Source organism: Miniopterus natalensis, chromosome 3 (genome assembly GCF_054644295.1).
Source record: "Miniopterus natalensis isolate mMinNat1 chromosome 3, mMinNat1.hap1, whole genome shotgun sequence".
In the NCBI taxonomy this organism is placed as follows: domain Eukaryota; kingdom Metazoa; phylum Chordata; class Mammalia; order Chiroptera; family Miniopteridae; genus Miniopterus; species Miniopterus natalensis.
In genome coordinates this window covers 47775529-47793922 of record NC_142083.1, presented here as the reverse complement: position 1 = coordinate 47793922, position 18394 = coordinate 47775529, and the positions used below count along the sequence as shown (strand labels likewise).

The following is an 18394-nucleotide window of genomic DNA, read 5'->3' as shown; positions in this document are numbered from 1 at the left end:
TCCGCACAATGAAACCTCACATTGGCTTAGGCGTAATCACTACCTAAGCCTCCAATTCATCAAAACCTGTTAACAATTTTAGAATGCTTACCAGTTTCAAAATTTTCATATTAAATTTTATATATTGTAACCAATTTCATCAACTGCTTCTACCCTAGCATGGAAGAGACTACTACGCAATGCCGCAGGTTGAAAGAGACAACTAACTTTTTTGCCACTTAAGATAAATTCGACCTTATTACCACCATTTCTGAAGTTTCTAAAAAAGATAACTCCACCAATGATATAGCCTTTGTTTTTTATGCTGTTTACTTCTGTTATGCAGCTTTTATTTTCTAGCAACAATGACAATCCACTGATCAAAACTCAGTCTAAGAGGGAGGAGCTGGGAGCGGGAGGACCAGCGGGAAGGAGAGGAGTCATTCTGCAGTTGACCAAGGTAAATATTGCCGCCTCAGGTTTTATAGAAAATGAAGCCATGCTTAACAGCAACAGTAGAGCACTTAGATGCTTTAATTGTGGCTCTAAGGGAAATAATTAACAGATCAAAAATGCTCTCTTAGATAAAATTTTATTAATTTTAATTTTTTCTAGGGATGATACTGATGTTCTCAGAATTACTTAACATTTCCAAAACAGAAGGTCAAAAAGGCTTCCTCAGGACAAACTTGTTCTGTTCCTAATGATTGTTCTGGAACCACAGTCAATGAAATCATCACGAACACAATAGTGTTTGTTCTGGGACAGACTTTCTGATTTCTCATTCCAAGACACAGAAAGACTAAAAAATCCAAACCAAGAAATATTTCTCCCAAACAAACTGTACTGTTTGAATGCTCCTCTTCATCACTGTGCTAAAATGCTTGCTGGAGTTATTTTTAACTGGGAACAGAACATTCATTTTGGAAAATGTTCAGTTCCCTAAATTTATAATGAGCAGAAATACATACTTTCAATGAAAGACTCTGCAAACTCCAGTAACCCCATCAGCAGAAAATAAATTTTATGGTTTTTAGGAATGAAAGTCTTTTAGATACTGTGAAGCCTTGAATCTGGATCACCTGCATCGATGCTGGCAGAAACAGGCACTTAACATCATCTAGCCTTGGAGCTTGTTTCTTTGCTCGTGCACATTTCCTCCAAAATAATGAGCCTCAGTGATGCCAAGTGGATTCTATTGTTTTTATTGACTGTTACTACTTTTATTAAACAATGTTAGCCATGTAGGACGATTAAAAAACAACTAATATTCTTGGAATATATACATTCTATTAACTAATATAACTCAATCCAGTCTTTCATTACAGCAGTGAATTTTCATTTTGCACAAAGACATAAGTAATTTATATTCCAACACAACAATCACTTCTGGGTTAATAATTTCACAGTTTCCTATTATACGGGCTGCATGTACTTATAGTGTTTTAGCACAAAGCCAATACAAATATGAAAGTATCCTCATTCTAATGGTTACTGTGCTGTTAGAGATGGGTGTCGGCGATGGGTATCCTCCTGAGCTCTACGATCTGGGAGTCAGTCAAGGTGCCTCCCTCCTGGCTGCCTTGACCAGATTCATTATCACTGACACTGAGACCAGCACCTGTAATAGAAAAATAAGAAACACAAAAACTCCCAATTATTAGTGCAGTGAATTAAGGATCAAGTTACATTAAGTCAACACATGTTCACTTCTATTATATTAGTAAAATGTGAGCTGTACATTTAGAATAAATATTTTTAATAATGTACAATTATAAAACTATACTTTAAATTCCTTTTGGTAGTTTTTATAAGTAAAATTAATTTTTAAAGACACAAATTGGGTTCTCAATGGTTGACAGGTATAACTTACTCCCAAGAACAGCATTTCTCAACTGGGGCTTATTAAAATAAAAAAATCCTCCCCCCTCCAAATTCAGGCAGGTTATCAGAATTTTTCATCAGGGGGTAGGATTTGCTGTTCAAAAACATATAAGCTGCAACCCCACAGGTACTGAATGTACGAGGCCCTTCAGCCGAGACTCCGCCAGGGTGGGCAGTGATCCAAGGAGAAAGGCGTGCACTGACAACACCTGGTGCCCCTCAGTGCCCGGAAGACTCGGGCTCTGAATGACTCAGATCTGATCCCAAGATAAAAATAATTATGCAACAGAAGCAAAACAGATCCACACAAGAATCCCCCAAAGCTAGCGTTGATTACAGATAGTACTCAGAATTTGTTTTGAGGGAGCTCCACTATTCACTGTGTTTTTTTCACAACTCAGAAAAGTCAGGAAATTTAACACTATGCTAGAGTAACACCTCATTCTTTTCTTCTCTAATTCACAAACTCTCATTCCCGCCCCCCGCCGCCATACACACAGAATGGGGATGTGGTCACAGGGAGTGCTGCTGGTATCTGTTGGGCACTAGACTCTAAAAGAGAAGGAAAGGGAAAAAACACACACAGTTGTCAGGGAGCTGAGACTTCCCTTTCTGTCTGAGATATAGGAAAGGCTATTATTCTGCACAGTTGGTAGCTATGGGAAGACGGTGTGCTAGCTTTGTCTTACCCTACTTGGGATGGAAACGGGAGCCCATTAATGACCTTCTTCTAGTCAAACCCTCCTTCATCTGGGCCTCTGTCCTTCCCATCCTCTCTCTGTTAAAGGCTGCTGTTGAAACCCCACTTCCTCCCTTTGCTTCTGGTCCACCCCACCCTCTGATCTCCAGAGGTCTGCTTTTTCTTGCATCTCCTCCTGCTGTCTAACCACTGGAGGCTTTATCTTCAGCCTTGCTCAAGGCCTACAAGATCCACCCGACCCCCTGCCTACCCTCTAGCCTGATATCTCACTAGAGCTGCTGGTCACTCCCTTTTCATACCATGTTATTATGGTGGCACTGCCTGGAATTCTCTTCTCATTCCCCAACTCTTAATTTGGCTGCCTCCACTCTTCTGTAACTATCAACCCAGGCATCACCTCTGCTAGCCATGGAAACAACATAATTCTCTTTCAAAATTTCTGACTCCCCATTGGATTATGTCCTTCATATCTTTATATTCTTAGCTTATAGGACAGTGCCCAGTACACTGTGGGTGTTCAGCAAATGTGTGTTGTATGTATTAATAAACTATGCTCTGCATCCTAGCTCTTGAAAATGCCTCTTCCATCTCTATTGTCCACTCTGTTCCTCTCATCTATACAGCATTCCACTGCCTTTTCCTTCTCACGAACAAACATTAGGCCAACTGCATGGAGCCTGAAACCTCCTGCATTGGCTGTAAGGTACTCCCTAATCTGACTCTACTCTACTGAATAGACATATCTCAACCTTTGCCCACTGGAAAGCTTTCTCAATGTGATCAGGTATCTTGACAGGTCCTGGATATGCCATGTTAATTCCAGCCTGGGTGTTTTCCTGCTCATCCATCAAAACCCATGTCCATACCCTTTCACAAATAATTCTTTCACTATTCTTTCAAAACAGGGAGTTGGAGAATGCAATATTTGAAGAGTCCCAGTTTATACCTGAAAAAATTATTAATCACATCCCCTTTATGTTCTCAAATTGCCCTGGTTTGGATGATAAATTATATGTTACCTCTACATGTAATGTATATGTAAGTCATGATGTAAGATGTGTAACAATTTCAACGAGCAAAGAGAATGATGTAAATTTTCCACCTGTAAAAGAAAAGGCTGCTCATATATTTATAAAATGAAATGAATAACAGTGGGCAACAAATTGCTATGGAATTTAAACTCTTTGAATTAGTTTAATAGAATAATGTAAAATTTTTATTTTAAAACACTAAAATTTATAATACAGTGGAAATTACATTATGTGGCACTATTTACACTTAGGATGAAATCTTTAGATGTTTATTAAAATATATGCAAAGGGTTACATAACTTTCAAAGTTGTTTAGGGGTTCAAATGAAAAAAGATTTAGAAGACTCACTTGACTTGGCTGGAGTGGCCTGTAGTTAAGGTGGACCCGAGAGAGATCAAGATTTGCAAATTAAACTGATGATAGGGAAGCTAGTAGAAACCAGTAACACAGGTCTGGTGAGCACTGGACAAACCTAAAGAGGCAACTATTATTCAACTTCAATCACTCTGCTGCTGGATTTATTTATTTTAAAAGAAATTTTGGATTTTTATGGGGTATCTCTCTAGATTTTTATGGGGTATCTTTCTAAATTTTTAAATTTTGCCTCAAAAAACGCTAAAATGCTGAAGGTCAAACAAAGCACCTGGGTGGGCCAAATCTGGCCTGTGTCAACTGTAAATTCTGCTTTAGATAGAATGGCATGTGGACTGTTGCTCTGATTTGACCACATTCTACGATGGAAAGTGTCTAGGGGTGGTGCTTGATTTTTATAGTACCTTTTCTAAAAATAGGGGGAATCAATGTGAGAGACTGCTATTTTGGTCTTCTGAAGTATTTATTTCCTAACGAGTGTAGTGAACTCTCAGGAATACTAAACTCTATCTATAAGCAAGGAAGTCATTCCATACATTCCCGAGCTAAATGCATTTAATACTTGTTATATATATAGTACTTGCATCTAATTGAATTATGCCGCAAGAATTCATTCTATGTTTCCGGTGTCATAACATCAACAACTGACCCCTTTGTAGTGCTAGGGCCATCATCTTCCCCGAGAATTATTTGTGACCTGAGAGCCCCCTTTTTAGTCCTAATGCTAATGAGCGTTCTGTGCACTTATGCATAAAATGAAATTATCTCCTCTCTTTAGTTCTCTTTCACATGCTATACAGTTCCCTCAATGGGACCCTCTTCTAGGCACTCTTTAAGTGTAGATATTATCTATGATGTTCTTCTTGGTTCCTTCCTTTCTCCCGTTTTCCTTTCCTCCCTTAGAGAAAAGGTCATGCACCCTTCTTCTTCTCTCTCTCCTTCCACTCCTTGATCGACCTTATTCATCCCCACAGTTTCAAATATAATCTCTGCACGGACGCATTTCAAATCAACACCTCCCACCCTGAGCCCTCACCCGAGATCCTCAAACCTGATCCTTCGCCAGGCCTAAGGATCGCTGTGCCCTAATCTGAACTTACCGGTTTCCCACTGCACACAAATAAATGAACAGATGCTCCTTATACAACTCCTTAGTCGCCCGGTGCAAAGCAGGAGCCTCTGCCGCCTGTCCTCACTGTTTCCTCAGCGTTCCCCGCCGTGTTCATCTTCTCTTTTTTATTTCTACTCCTCAAATCTGAGGCCTGGACCTCACTCCTTTGGACAACTGTAACATTGTCCAGCCTTTTTGATTTTGCTTCTAAATGTATTCTTCATACTCTCATAAGAGTTCTTTTGCCTCAAAACCCAGTAGGAACATGCCATTCCTCTCCTCACAAGCCTCCGTGGCTCCCTAGGTCCTATAAAACCCCACTCCTTAGCATGGTATCCGAACAGCACTTCCACAGCATGCCAAAAATCTCAGGGAGCGTTCCGCTCCCCCAGGTGAACCTATCACTGCATGTGGCCCAGGTTAAAAGGATTGCAGTGGGTTATCTTTAGGCTTTTTAGAGCTGCTAAAATGGTAATGTGAATATGAATCTTCAGTTTCTCAAATATACTCAGTGGGGGGAATCCTGCCATTGAAGGTGACTGTGAATGTGTCAAGGAGGGGGCTCCCTGAAGCCCCCTGAGGGAATGACAGTGCATTTTTCACTGCAGGTGAGCCACCTCACAGCCTTTCTCCCGCCGCCTCTCCGCCCAGCCGCACCCAGGCGCTTGTCCTCCAGGGGCAGGTGGTGCCCGTGTCAGCCTGGGCTTCACTAACTGGATCCCCTCCACTGGTGAAGCCTCTCCTCCACTCTTAACCTATTTAAAAACTACACAGTCTTCAAGAATCAATTAAGGGGGTTTTCAAAAAATTTCCTTGATTTCCTCAATAATTTATAACTCTTTCCACCTACTTATGTCATATTTGTGTAAATGTCTATTCCTCTAAGCAAACTCTAGGTTTTGTAATCATTCATTCATTCATTCTTCATTCATTCATTCAACCTTCAACAATATCTACATAAGGTTTACCAAGTGCCAAGCATTATTCTGAATATATGGCTACATATATAGTAAAATGCACTTTTGAATTATTATTTCAATAATTTCATCTGAGCAGGGACACATCTTGCTTGGTTGTGCATCTAGAAATAAAAACTTCACTGAAGTTTTTTTAGTAGTGTCAGTTTAACATTTTTCGGAGTAAAAAGATGAAAGAAACATTACATATTTGATTTGAAAACAACTTTCCATTGGGTCACAGGTTGAGTGGGATTGAATTTACAGGAAGAGCCAATGAAATACTGTATGTAACGGCACTTTGAAAACGACAGAACTACATGAGGCCCACTCTGCGGCCTTTGAAAATTTCTGCTTTAAAAATACTCCATAAGAAGGTCTCTGCGGCAGACGAGGGGCCAAACTCCCAGTGAAACCCCTGGCTGATTGTCTTACGACACTGAACCTGCCCCAATAGCACCTTGGTGTTCTGGAACGATTCCAGGGCAGAGATACTTACACTGAGTTAGAGAATGCCTTTTGTTAAAAAGCAAGTTGTAAATTATTTTGAGGTTGTGTTATGTTTAGTGTTAAGAACAAAATAACCTAGAGTTAGGCTGAGATTAGGAAGGAGTCATGAGAACCCGGCTGCGCTAAGGGCGGCTGGCTGTGCTTATGCAGCTTCAGGTGAAGGTATAAAATGCAGCACAGCAAGAGCGCCTGCTTCTAACGCAGTCTCTGGGGTCATACATACCCGTTTTTAATGCAAATATCAAGTCGTCAAACTCTTGGGACTCCTCATCAGCTATGAGCGACCCCTGGCCATATCCTCCGGGGGAAGGGAATGAGGCACCATTTTGGGGGCTTGGCTTTAAGTCAGGACTGGCCTGAGTGGCTTGTTGGAAGGATCCTCTCTCCCAGTCAGGTGGCACCTGTTTGGGTTGGGATGCGGCGAAAAGGAAACCATAATATGAATATATACATACTTGTACTTATTCTGACTGTACATAAGCTATTTATCTCTGCATCTCACTACACAAACCAAGTGAAAGGGTTGTTGAACTGTTTAGAATTGAGGCCTTTAATTGTGCCTTTGTTTTTTTAGAAGTATGTTTCCCCATGACACAATGTAATCTGGTGATTTGAAATGATTTCTCTACTAGAATTACTTGTAGATGTCTACGCAGTCATGTGTGGGGAAAGAAAATTACCTTTCAACCCAATCAATACCTTTTATTTTTTTAAAAATGCATTGTGCAGAGAAAACTGTTAAAAATATAAGAACTGGAGAGGAGCCCTCCTAATTTTTAATCTAAGATACAAAATAAAAATTTAAATATAGTAGCTTTCTATAAGGACACACTGAATTGAAAAATAAAGTTCTCTGATAGCATTCTAAACTCTTCCTTTTGAAAAATTTAATGATTAAAAAGATAGTTCTATCCTGAAATAATTAAACATGCTCACTTCCCTCTTGGTTACTGGTAAAAAGCCCTTAATCCTTCCTTTCCTAATGCTTTTTCTTCTCTGCAAGGCTTCCTAGAATGTCTCTGACAGTCCCTCATTGACAGCTGGATCAAGGCCAATCTTAAGCCTCTGAGGAATGCAGAACACACGTTAGGGTATGCCACTGCGCAACACCCCAAAGGAACGCTCAAGCAGTGGCTCGGGCCCAGGAATTGAACTGTCACAGCTGCTGTCTCCCAATATAAGCTCTTCTGAGCGACTGCAGGGATGTTGCAGACTGAGGAAAGTGACCCAAGGACTGTAGAAATAAATTTGAGAGAAGACAAAATCTTTAAAAATTTCGCTAAGAAGTTGAGCATCTAGGTCAGCACTGTTCAACAGAACTTTCTGTGGTGATACAAATGTTTGATATCTGCATTCTCCATTATGGTAGCTACCAGATACATGTGGCTACTGAGCACTTGAACATGGTGATTGATGAACTGAATTTTTAATGTTATTTTATTTTAGTTAGTTTAAATTTAAATAGCCACACATGGCTAATGGTTATTGCATTGTACACTTCAAATCTAGGCAAATGCTAGAATGGGTAATGAATAAAAAAGACAAAAGTAATTTTTTTAGATTCGGCCCTGAATTGCTGGTGCTAAAAATATCCATTTCTATTGTTATCGACTTTGATGTGAAAATAATTCAGTTTTAAGAACTTTTGGGATACAGATATTATACTAGATTTCCAAACATTTATGGTACTGAAGACATATTCTAATTTAAAAATATTGTACTTGATTTTTGATCATTTACCTTAATTTTAACCTGACACAGATAAAACTTTCTATATTAACATGGAAGAGAAAAATATATCACTGAACAGGGAGATTATCTATCTATCTATCTATCTATCTATCTATCTATCTATCTATCTATCTATCTATCTATCATCTATCTATCATCTATCATCTATCTATCTATCATCTATCTATCTATCATCTATCATCATCTATCTTCTATCATCTTTCTACTTACCTATCTATAAACTGCTTCCTTTTCAGACACATGCACTTTGATTTTCTGCCATTTTTCATGTTGCAAATAAATACAAGGACTGTTCCCCTTGGATCTTTAATACAGAGAGGGCACTATGAGCTATGTAAAGAATGGGAGACAAGCACATCTTGGACACTGTAGAAATTCTCAGAGACCTGTCTACCAACTCTTTCTGGACAAATGCCTTCAGGTATGATTTAAAATCTAAGCAATGGTCCCAGTGCTATGGCAGCATTAGTAACAGGTTGGTGGCAATGTGATTTAGACACAGGAAACCAATGTGATGTGGACAGAATGCAGAAAGCAGTGGGAGACAGACTTTACAGAAGACATCCTGGATAGATTTTCTAAGCAGTACTGCTAAAGCACTTTTCCACGTCTTTGTTCTAAAATATTTTCTGGTAATTAAATTAAAAAGAATTTCAGCATATTTTCACTGAGTGTTTGTTGGGATTGAAGTAGTGAATTGGGATGGGTGAAGGAAGAGAGCTGCGTAAGTATTTGAGGAAGAACAGTATTTAAAAAACCATTTCTGAAGCTGGTTCAGACACTGCCATGTCAAATTTGGAAGATTAAAAAAATTTTTTAAAAATTTTCATCCGAGGATATTTTTCCCATTACTTTTTCAGAGAGAGTTGAAGGGAAAGAGAGAGAGAGAGAGAGAAACATCGATGTGAGAGAGACAGACATTGACTGGCTGCCCCCTGCACGTGCCCCAACGGGGCCCGGGATCCAGCCTGCAGCTCGGGTTCGATCCCTTGACCAGAATCAAACCCGAGACCCTTCAGTCTATGGACCAAACTGATTAGGGCAAATCTGGAAGATTTTGAAGAAAGAGATGACAAAGTATGCTCTGTCTGAGTTCCTAGAACAAACTGCTGGCTAGTAAAGGTCACAGGGCTGGTAAGAAAATGAATTGGGTAACAGGCAAGATACCACAGTGAGCACATCAAATACTACAGATGAGAAGATGCCAGTAGGAGGAGGGCTTAAAGTCACAAAGCACCATCTAACCTGTACTCTTTCTGAGATGGGAAGGCATAAATGGGAGGGGAACAGACAGACAGAGACAGACACACAGAGCAAGGTCAAGGTCCAAGTCAAGGGCAGGCACCTCCTCCATAGCACTGATAAGGTTCTGGGTGGACTTGCTGATTTCCCCTCCGGCGGGAGGCATTCCGCTCCCGGGCGTGAAGAAGGCTGTGCTGGGCCCTGGGTGCCCGTTCATTTCCACCGTGTAGCTGGCCTTCATGGGGCAACAAGTCTGGTTGTGTAGAATGAAATAGACCACAAAAACGTAAAGTCCCTGCAAAAGAAAAGAAAACTAGCATGTTAAAAGAAGAATAAACATGGTTGTAAGCCTAGCAATTTTCTACAAATGTTTTCCAAATTCTACCCAAAGCTGGGAATACAGAACAATGTTAGAGGTCTAGCAAGAGGCCATTGGAAATTTCTGCATGTCATGAAAAAGTTATTCCATGTCATTTGGGAAAATTGCTCTTTCACTAACAAATCATGTTTTTTCTTGGTTAAAACGTAAGTAACCTGAAGTGTAGCACTATTAATACACAAAAATAGAACTGCACAAGTCTATCTGATTAGCTGTGTACATTTTGTTTCAGAAAGCAAACCTCTTGCCTCCCAGAAAATTACTATCTTTTCTCAGATCTCACTTCTTTTCTTTTTTTTTTAATTTCTTAGCCAAATGTTTGAAGTGAGCTCCAACAACATTGTAGGCTCCTGGAAGGGCTGCACTAATTAAGCCTTCTCATTTTGTTTATATATCTCACCTACGTATCTTATTTGAAAATAGAATCCCAGGGTAGGGACTCAGAGGAATTCTGTGGATTACTTGCTTCTCCGTAAATGTTACATGAGAACAATAAAGCTATCTTGTGAATTCTTAAAGATCTGCTGGCCCTTTAAATTATTTTGCAATCTAGTCAAATTCTTAACAATTGCTCTGCCTCCATCAGAGATAGCAACTCTAATTTTGCATTTGTGTTCCCAACAGTGCTTACACTGCCTTCCTTCATGATTTCTACAAGGGACCTACTGTATACTTCTAATGGTGCTTCTACAAAGCTTGTTAATTTTGACCTTTACATTCAGTCAATAAAGCATGTTAAATTGTGCCTCTTATGTCTGCTAGTCCTGGTGTTTAAGTTTTGGAAGCAAATAAGAATCGCCTGAGTTACTAAAATTCTTAAATTAGTCCACAAAAATGAAAGCAAGACGCTCAACTTATTAAAGAAGAAAAAGAGTTAATGTCAAGATTTTTCATAAAACACAAATAAGTATCTTCACATTGTGGAGTGGTCATTCTCCTATGGTTCCTAACATTTCTAGGAGTGTAGAAACAATAAAGTAAATAATATATTTGTGAGCTCGAAATTTGTATCTGCTGGTATAAACAGAGAAAAGTCTATTAGAAAATACACAAGACAAAAATTACAGCCAACTTCTAATATAAAATGAAATTGGAGGACAGTCTGCAAGGTAAGCTGCTAGCATTTTATCTCTGTTGCCACTTGTGGAATACTGTTAAAAATTAGGCCTTTCTCTCATTTTGCTGGCATGACTCCTTTTCGGATTGGCATCCAGTCTACTTAATTAACAAATATGTTTTAAAATCAGCAGCTAAGCTGCTAAAAATATTTTTAAATGTAATTATTCTAACAATGCTATGACATTAGTAACATACTTGTTTCCTTTTGAATTAAGGTTATTTGAAACACGTTAACATTTTAAATTATGTAGAAATGAATTATTTTCACGTGCAAATGATGTTGTGAACATTAGCAGAACAAATCTTCCTGAAAACACACAGACACATTCAAATATTTTTCTTGTACAAGTAACTTTTCACATGAGTACGACCTAATTACATTGGCCACAGCAGTAGACAAAACAGGAAAAAAATTAAACTGTCAGCCTCGAAAACTGTGAGAATGTCACTGATTTATTTCAGGATTTCTCTAAGTGTTATGAAGTGATAGGGTAAAAGCTAGATCAGGAAACAAAAGCCATGCTTTAAAGCCCATCTCTAAGGACCCATTTGTTAAAACAACACATTCTCTCTTGTTTGTTTTTATATCTAGCCTTTTGTGCCTCAGGAAAGGAACTGGCTGCTGAAAATAACTTGCATGTGAAAACGGCAATTTTTTCTTAAAAGCCTATTTACACATACACAGCAAATACTTTGAATCTTTGAGATGTGCCCCAGGAAACGTAAACATGGTTAATATGGAAAGAAAAGGGTGTTTAAATGCAGATTGTATGACGTTTGCCTGTGTCCATCCCCAGCTGGGCAAATGTATAAAAGGAACCTTCATTATCCGAAGTACTCAGCTGTGGAGGTTTCTGACCTCAGAGTAAAAACAAGTCCCTATTCCAAATACTGCATGTTAAATCTCAGGCTCCGCTTTGTATGCTGGTCTGTAAAAGAATTTTAAGAGAGAATCTAGAATCTCAGTTATTCAATAGGATATGCTGACCGTTCACTACGTGCACTGCCACAAAGACAATATCCCACAAAATAATAGGTTAACTGTTTTAGAAGCAGGACACATAATTCACCTGTTCTTCTATCCTTTATCTAGTAGTGCAGGGAAGGGGTTTCTTTCTGTGCACTGCTGTTTTCATTATTTAGCTGGATCTCTACTTCAATGATGAAAAAAATGCTTTCAAAAGTCTTTAGATGTATCTGGACTGAACATACCCACTCTGCCAATTTTGTATTTCTTTTGATTCAGGAATTTAAACTTATTGACAAATACTTAGTGAGACACGAGACCGTAACGGTCTCAATAAGTTAATAAATGTGTTTAACGTCATCAAGGAGCAAAACAAGTGCAGAAGATTTTGGCTGATTATCTCAATAACTTCTCTCAGTTCCGTAAGAGGCGAGAGAGAGCCACCACGGCCATGTGACAGTTTAACCAAGGAGCAGTGGCAGATGAGTGGGTAAGAGCTTCCCGTCTCAGGGCGGGAAGTCTCAGGGCTTCAAACCTGCCAGATGGTACCGGTGATTTGGAGAAATCATCTGAAACCCGAGAAGGTCCCCTCTGAGGACCAAAATGCTGCCCTCAACTTGAAGCAGTTAAGTTCTGTAGGATTTGTAAAAGATCCTGGCAGACGGTAAAACCCAGGTACTCAAACCATGACCGCAAGTTGTCTTAGTCAGCAATCCTCCTTGTCCCTGCCTCTCCCGTTGCGTAATTTTTTCAGGTTACAGAAGAGTGGTAAAAATATCAAATGCATCAAGTTAACTTGTTTAATAGCTGCCCCGCCCATTCCTTTAATTTTATTTGTCTCTAAATAAAGTAAAGCATTAGTTCACGGTGTATTGTTCCCGCATGCTGAGTGCTCCCCGGCACTCACAGCCAGCTGGGCGAGTGTGACAGGCTTCACACTGTTCTCCACCAGTGAGCACTGACACTCACACAGCAAGAGCTCTCAGCAACCCTCAGCTAAATGTGTTGAGCAACCTGACATATTGGCTCCACATGGCCTCTGTTTCTAGTATTTATTTTAGATTCCGGCAGAGTTTTGACCAATGATATATGATAAAAATATACAGGTGATAGTGCCTAACCTGCTAAGTAAACACAAATAATTAAATCAGCCTAGATATTAAATTCCACATGGTGCCAGTGCTTAAATATTTGAAGAATAAACAGCTAGAGATCTACAGGCAACGAGGGCTTGGTCTAACAGACACCGCATACCTCACCGTAGGCCATGACAGTTAATGAACAACTGTGCCGCCGGTAGCAGGAACTGACTATGGAAGAGGCATACCACGACTCAGAGAGTTTGAAACGAAAGGAAGAGATTTTGCTAATTTAAAATTCCAGTGAATTAAGATGACAAAGACAGAGAGAGTAAGAGAATTAAAGGAGCTAATGGGTAAGAAAAGCCCTCAAGGATTGTTAATTGCTTTCCTTGAAATAGGGAATCCAATAAATGTAACTGAAGATGAATAAAAAGATATAATATTAATATAAGAAAAGTTTTCTGAAAAACACAGTAAGAATTAAATCTGCAGATTAAAAATATAATACTATGGACCAGGGAAATTTTGACACATATTCTTTAATACTCCAATCTCCTAATAAGTGGTAAATATTAGGATGGATTTAGACTTCTTTACATCAGCTTTAAGTGCCTAAAGATAATGGAGCAACATCTATTAAGTTCTGAGGGAAAAAGTGGCCCAAGAGTATTATACCCAGACAATCTAGCATTTGAAATTATCAAACACACAAAAAAATGCTTGGAAGTCAGCATCCTTGAATCTTCTTGGGGAACTCCTCCCCCAAAGTACATGATAATAAAATATAACCTATAAAGAGATGAGTTGCCCATAGAGAGGAAAAAACAAAGAATTCAGTAATGAAGATGGCAAAAGGTAATGTAAAAGGACCAGCTATTTAGATACAGAACAAATATTGAAAAACATTATGAGAATTATAGTTACAGTCAAAAGTAAATGTTAAGTTCCTGGACAATGCAGAAAACATAATATTAACTAAAAACATTCTTAAAGTTGGGAAGATTGAAGATGGGAGGAGATCTGAATACCAATGACTTTATCATCTTTTTTAGCATGTAGTCAATTGATACTATAAAACCAAAATACCTATGTGATAAAAATCAGTGATTCCAATCCTTTAATGTATTTATAATTTATTGTCTTAATTTACTAGAGACCACTTATCATTCGTGTGGTGATTAGAATATCTTTTGTGGTGTAAAAGCATTTTTTGAAATTCAACAATTATTTCTCTTCCATTTTGGCTTTTCTTGTGACAAATTTAAGTAAAAAGAAATTAAGTATGTATATTATAGTAACTATAATATCATCACATATTTAAAATTTATTTATATTTAGTAGGCATATTTAGTATGCCAAGAAAGATATCTGGACTGATGTTCATTTCATGTTATCATTTTTACTTTAAAACAGTTAATGATCTTTAGAGAGACTTAATGACATATATTGTGTAAAGTAGAAATGATTTTTTAAATGATCCTTTATATTTACTAACTTCTTTACTCTTCCTGGTGTTTTTCATTCCTTTCTATGGAATTGGATTTCTCTCATATCTTTCCCTTTTCCTTCAATCTGAAGAACTTCTTAGCATTTATTGTAGTTCGGATTTGTTGGAAATAAATTCTTTCAGCTTTTGTCTGTATAAAATATCTTTATTCTGCCTTCATTAGAGAAATATTTTTACTGAGTATAGAATTCTAGGTTAATAGGTTCTGTTATTTTGCTTGGTAGTCTTTAAAGATGTCAAGGTTTTGACATCTGGTTTCCAGAGTTTCTGATGAGAATGGTTAACTTTTACCATTACTTTCTTGTTTACAATGTTCCCTTACTTCCCCAAGCTGCTCTCATCATTTCCTATTTAGAGAGTTCAGGAGTGTGACTGTGATATGCCAAGGTATATTATTCTTTGCTTGGGGTTCTCTAAGCTTTCTGAATTTGGAAAATTCCCAGCCATCATTCTTTCTATTATGGTCACCTAATTTTAATGTGGATTACTTATGCAGAAAGATGGAAATGATTTTAAACATTTTTATCTTTATACTTTTATTCTGTTTCAATTCTTTTATAATAAATTATTTATCACTTCCCCCCAAATAAGTAATTTAACAAGACAAAAACTCCAAACAAATTTGTCAGTATATTAGTAATGATCAATTCTGTACTTTGGGAATATATGGACACATGAAGCATTTACTATTATTATTAATATTATTATTATTACTTTAGAGAGAGAGGAAGGGAGAGGGACAGAGAGAGAGAAACGTCACTGAGAGAGAAACATCACTGACTGGCTGCCTCCTGCATGCCCCGCACTGGGGATCAAGCCTGCAACCTGGGCGTAAGCCCTGACAGGGAATCGAACCTTGACCTCTTGGTTCCTGGGTCGATGCTCAACTACTGAACCACACCAGCTAGGCTGAACCACTTATTATTGTTTTTCTTTAAAAATATTAAAATAATAGAAATAATGTTTTTGGACACATAGGGAAAACAGAATTTCAAAATCTTCCAGCATATGTTCATTCTGTTATGAAAAACAGTTGAAAAATAGGCAGTGGAATCATATAAATGGCCTAATCAAAACCACCTATCTTTTAGATACCCTAAGAAAGTGCACAAAAAAATGCAGCATAAAGGACTTAGAGGAATAAATCTTCATTAAAATCAGACTTTCTTCAGCTCAAAAATTAAATTTGTGATTCCCAAAAAAATACCTTCCGCTAATCTGTAACGTCATAGTAAACAAGAGATTATGTCCAGTTCACTGTTGCATTTTTTAGTTTATTGCATGGTCCCTGGCACACAGGAGGAGTTTAAGAAATATTTGTTAAGAAATTATGGTTTTTAAATTTCATTAGTGGGAGAGAGTAGGATGGGGTGGGGACAGATACTGGTCTGAGGTATGTGTTGGTTTTAGTCCCTTATTTCTTTCGCTATAGCTAGGTAATTCAGTAGTTGCTCAATAATATCCTGCCTGGGTCTCTGCTCTTCTGGGTTGGTGACTCTCTGGCGGGCTTGCTTGGTGCTGAGCCCCCAGATGACTTCCTGGCTGTGTCTGGCTTCTCTGCTGGGGCTGGGTTTGCACGGTGCTGCTTGTCCTTTCTGTGGCTTCTTCTCCTCAGAGGGCGTCACAGATTTCTGCTTTTGCTTTCCCCTTGCCGAAGTCTCCATGATCTCTGTTTCTGGTTTCCCACTGCTCTTGGGCTGCTGACCTACTGCTATTCTGCATCACCAATGACTTAGCAGCAACGATGATGGATTTCATGCCCAATGACAGAATTGATAAGACAAATACAATACTTCTGCATTTATACATTTTTTTCAGGTGTGAGAAAAATAAGAATTTCAATTTTTATTGTTTCACATTTTTAACTTACTTTCACACTTTAAGTTGCTTTTGTTAATGTTCTTATTTATAATAAGACTCAGCCCAAAGTGTGTATTAAATATACAGAGAAAGAAAACACCTGAGTTCATTTTGCGGCCATTGGTTAGTCATCACAATTGAAATACTTAGAAATCTGTGGGAACAATTATTTCTCAGATGTTTTGAAAAATACGTGGATGGGCTAGGTAATTACCTCGTGTTCACCACAGGATATATAAAATTCTTCTACAATTTCTTACTAATTTAAGGTACACTATCTATTCAGAACTAGCAGAGTCAAGAAAAGTTCACTTGGTTTGGTCTGCTGCTGGTTCAGAAATGCCTATGACTAAAATATCTAGTTAACAGGTCTGCAAGTTCAGGGTTTGGGGTTAGATAGAATGTCTATTTTAAATTAGAAACAACAATTCTATAGGTTTCCATCATAAATATCTGGAGTATAGACAAAATATTTTTTCCTTTTATATAACTAGGGCTTCTGTCTGCAATTTGAGAACAACTTTCTCTGCGTGTCACTGACAGACAGAAACATCTGGGCAGCCTTCTTGGTGATCAACGCTCACGAATAAAGAGGCGACGGCTGGCCCGCGCCTCCCGCCTCTCCTGGCCTCAGGGCTCCGCCTCCGGGCCGCGCAATGTTCCTCTCGCTTCAGGTTCAAGGCCGGGAGAACTCATCAGTCACGACGCTACTTCTCAGGAGCCAGACTATTTCTGACAAGATAGAAGAAACTGAAAATTAAGTTGTTGGTGTGTAGTTACAAGAACACAAACTCCTGACCCCCAAACCCCTGAGAGTTCCTAGATTAGAAATTTTCGGAAGTACAAATCAAGTTGGGTATTAGGATTGTGAGACTGAGAAGACTGAAGGTGGTTATCACTGTGCTGAGATGAACTAAATAAAGTAGAAGAGGTGGGAATCTGAGAATAATTTTTTTAAGGTTTTAATAATAAGTGGAGAAGCGAAATGAGTTGGAGTAAGCTTTGAATATAAAAAAATACTTTAAATTAAAATTATGTAAGTACCAAACTGTACCATGGTTATTTATTTAAATCTTGTTATATCTGTAAGTACTTTAAAAAACATAATTTGAAACAACTTTTTATTTATTCTAAGAAATCTGTCATAGGCAACTGAAAATAGCCAAAGTCTGTAGATTGAAACAAAATTAACAACTACAACAAAAATAAGAAAATGAAGTGAGTTATTTTCGTGTCCTCTGGTGTGGTTTTTCTGTCCAGAAAAGACTATTCATAAGTTCAGTTTTAGCCCGGCTAGCGTGGCTCAGTGGCTGAGCGTCGACCTAGGACCCAGGCGATGCCCAGTCGGTGGCGTGCAGGAGGCAGCTGATCAATGACTCTCTCAGCATTGATGTTTCCATCTCTCTCTCTCCCTCTCCTTTCCTCTCTCTGAAATTGATAAAGATATATTTTTTAAAAGTTCACTTTTAGTTTTGTCTAACAGTAAAAAATGTTCAGGGTGTCCAGCAGTCACTGTGGTCATGGGTCAAACTGACCACTGCCAATCTGTATACATATATCAAGTCACCACAATGTCACTCTAAGTATCTTACAGTTTTATTTGTTAATTATACCTCAATTAAGTTGAAAAAATCACATAACAATAAAAAGGACAAACTACGATAAACACAACAGCACAAATGAATTAAAAAATCAGTATTCTGGGTTAAAAAAGTCAGACACAAAAGGGTACTGACTGTGTGATTCTATTGATACAAAATTCTAGAAAATACAAATGAATATAGAGTGGCTGCCCGACTCCGGGAGCAGAGGGAGGGAAGCTCTCCAGGGGGGCCTGGGAAACCCTTTGGGGGTGATGAAAATGTTCTGTATTTTGATGGTGGTGGCTGTGGTTTCTCACCAGTGAAAGTTTAAGAACAAACTAGGGTTTGGATTTGTTGTT

At 38.3% G+C, this 18394-nt stretch overlaps 1 protein-coding gene across 1 annotated transcript in view; it reads right to left on the bottom strand.

Moving 5' to 3' along the window:
- Positions 1–555: 555 nt before the first annotated feature.
- The window catches only part of ADGRV1 (adhesion G protein-coupled receptor V1), a 404143-nt gene continuing 386304 nt past the window's right edge, over positions 556–18394 (bottom strand). The window contains exons 89-91 of the mRNA XM_016216159.2: positions 9642–9833; positions 6768–6945; positions 556–1600 (exon numbers count right to left, since the gene is read on the bottom strand). Coding sequence (XP_016071645.2) covers positions 1482–1600; positions 6768–6945; positions 9642–9833 — 489 coding nt within the window. The 3' untranslated portion in view covers positions 556–1481. The remainder of the gene's footprint in view (positions 1601–6767; positions 6946–9641; positions 9834–18394) is intronic.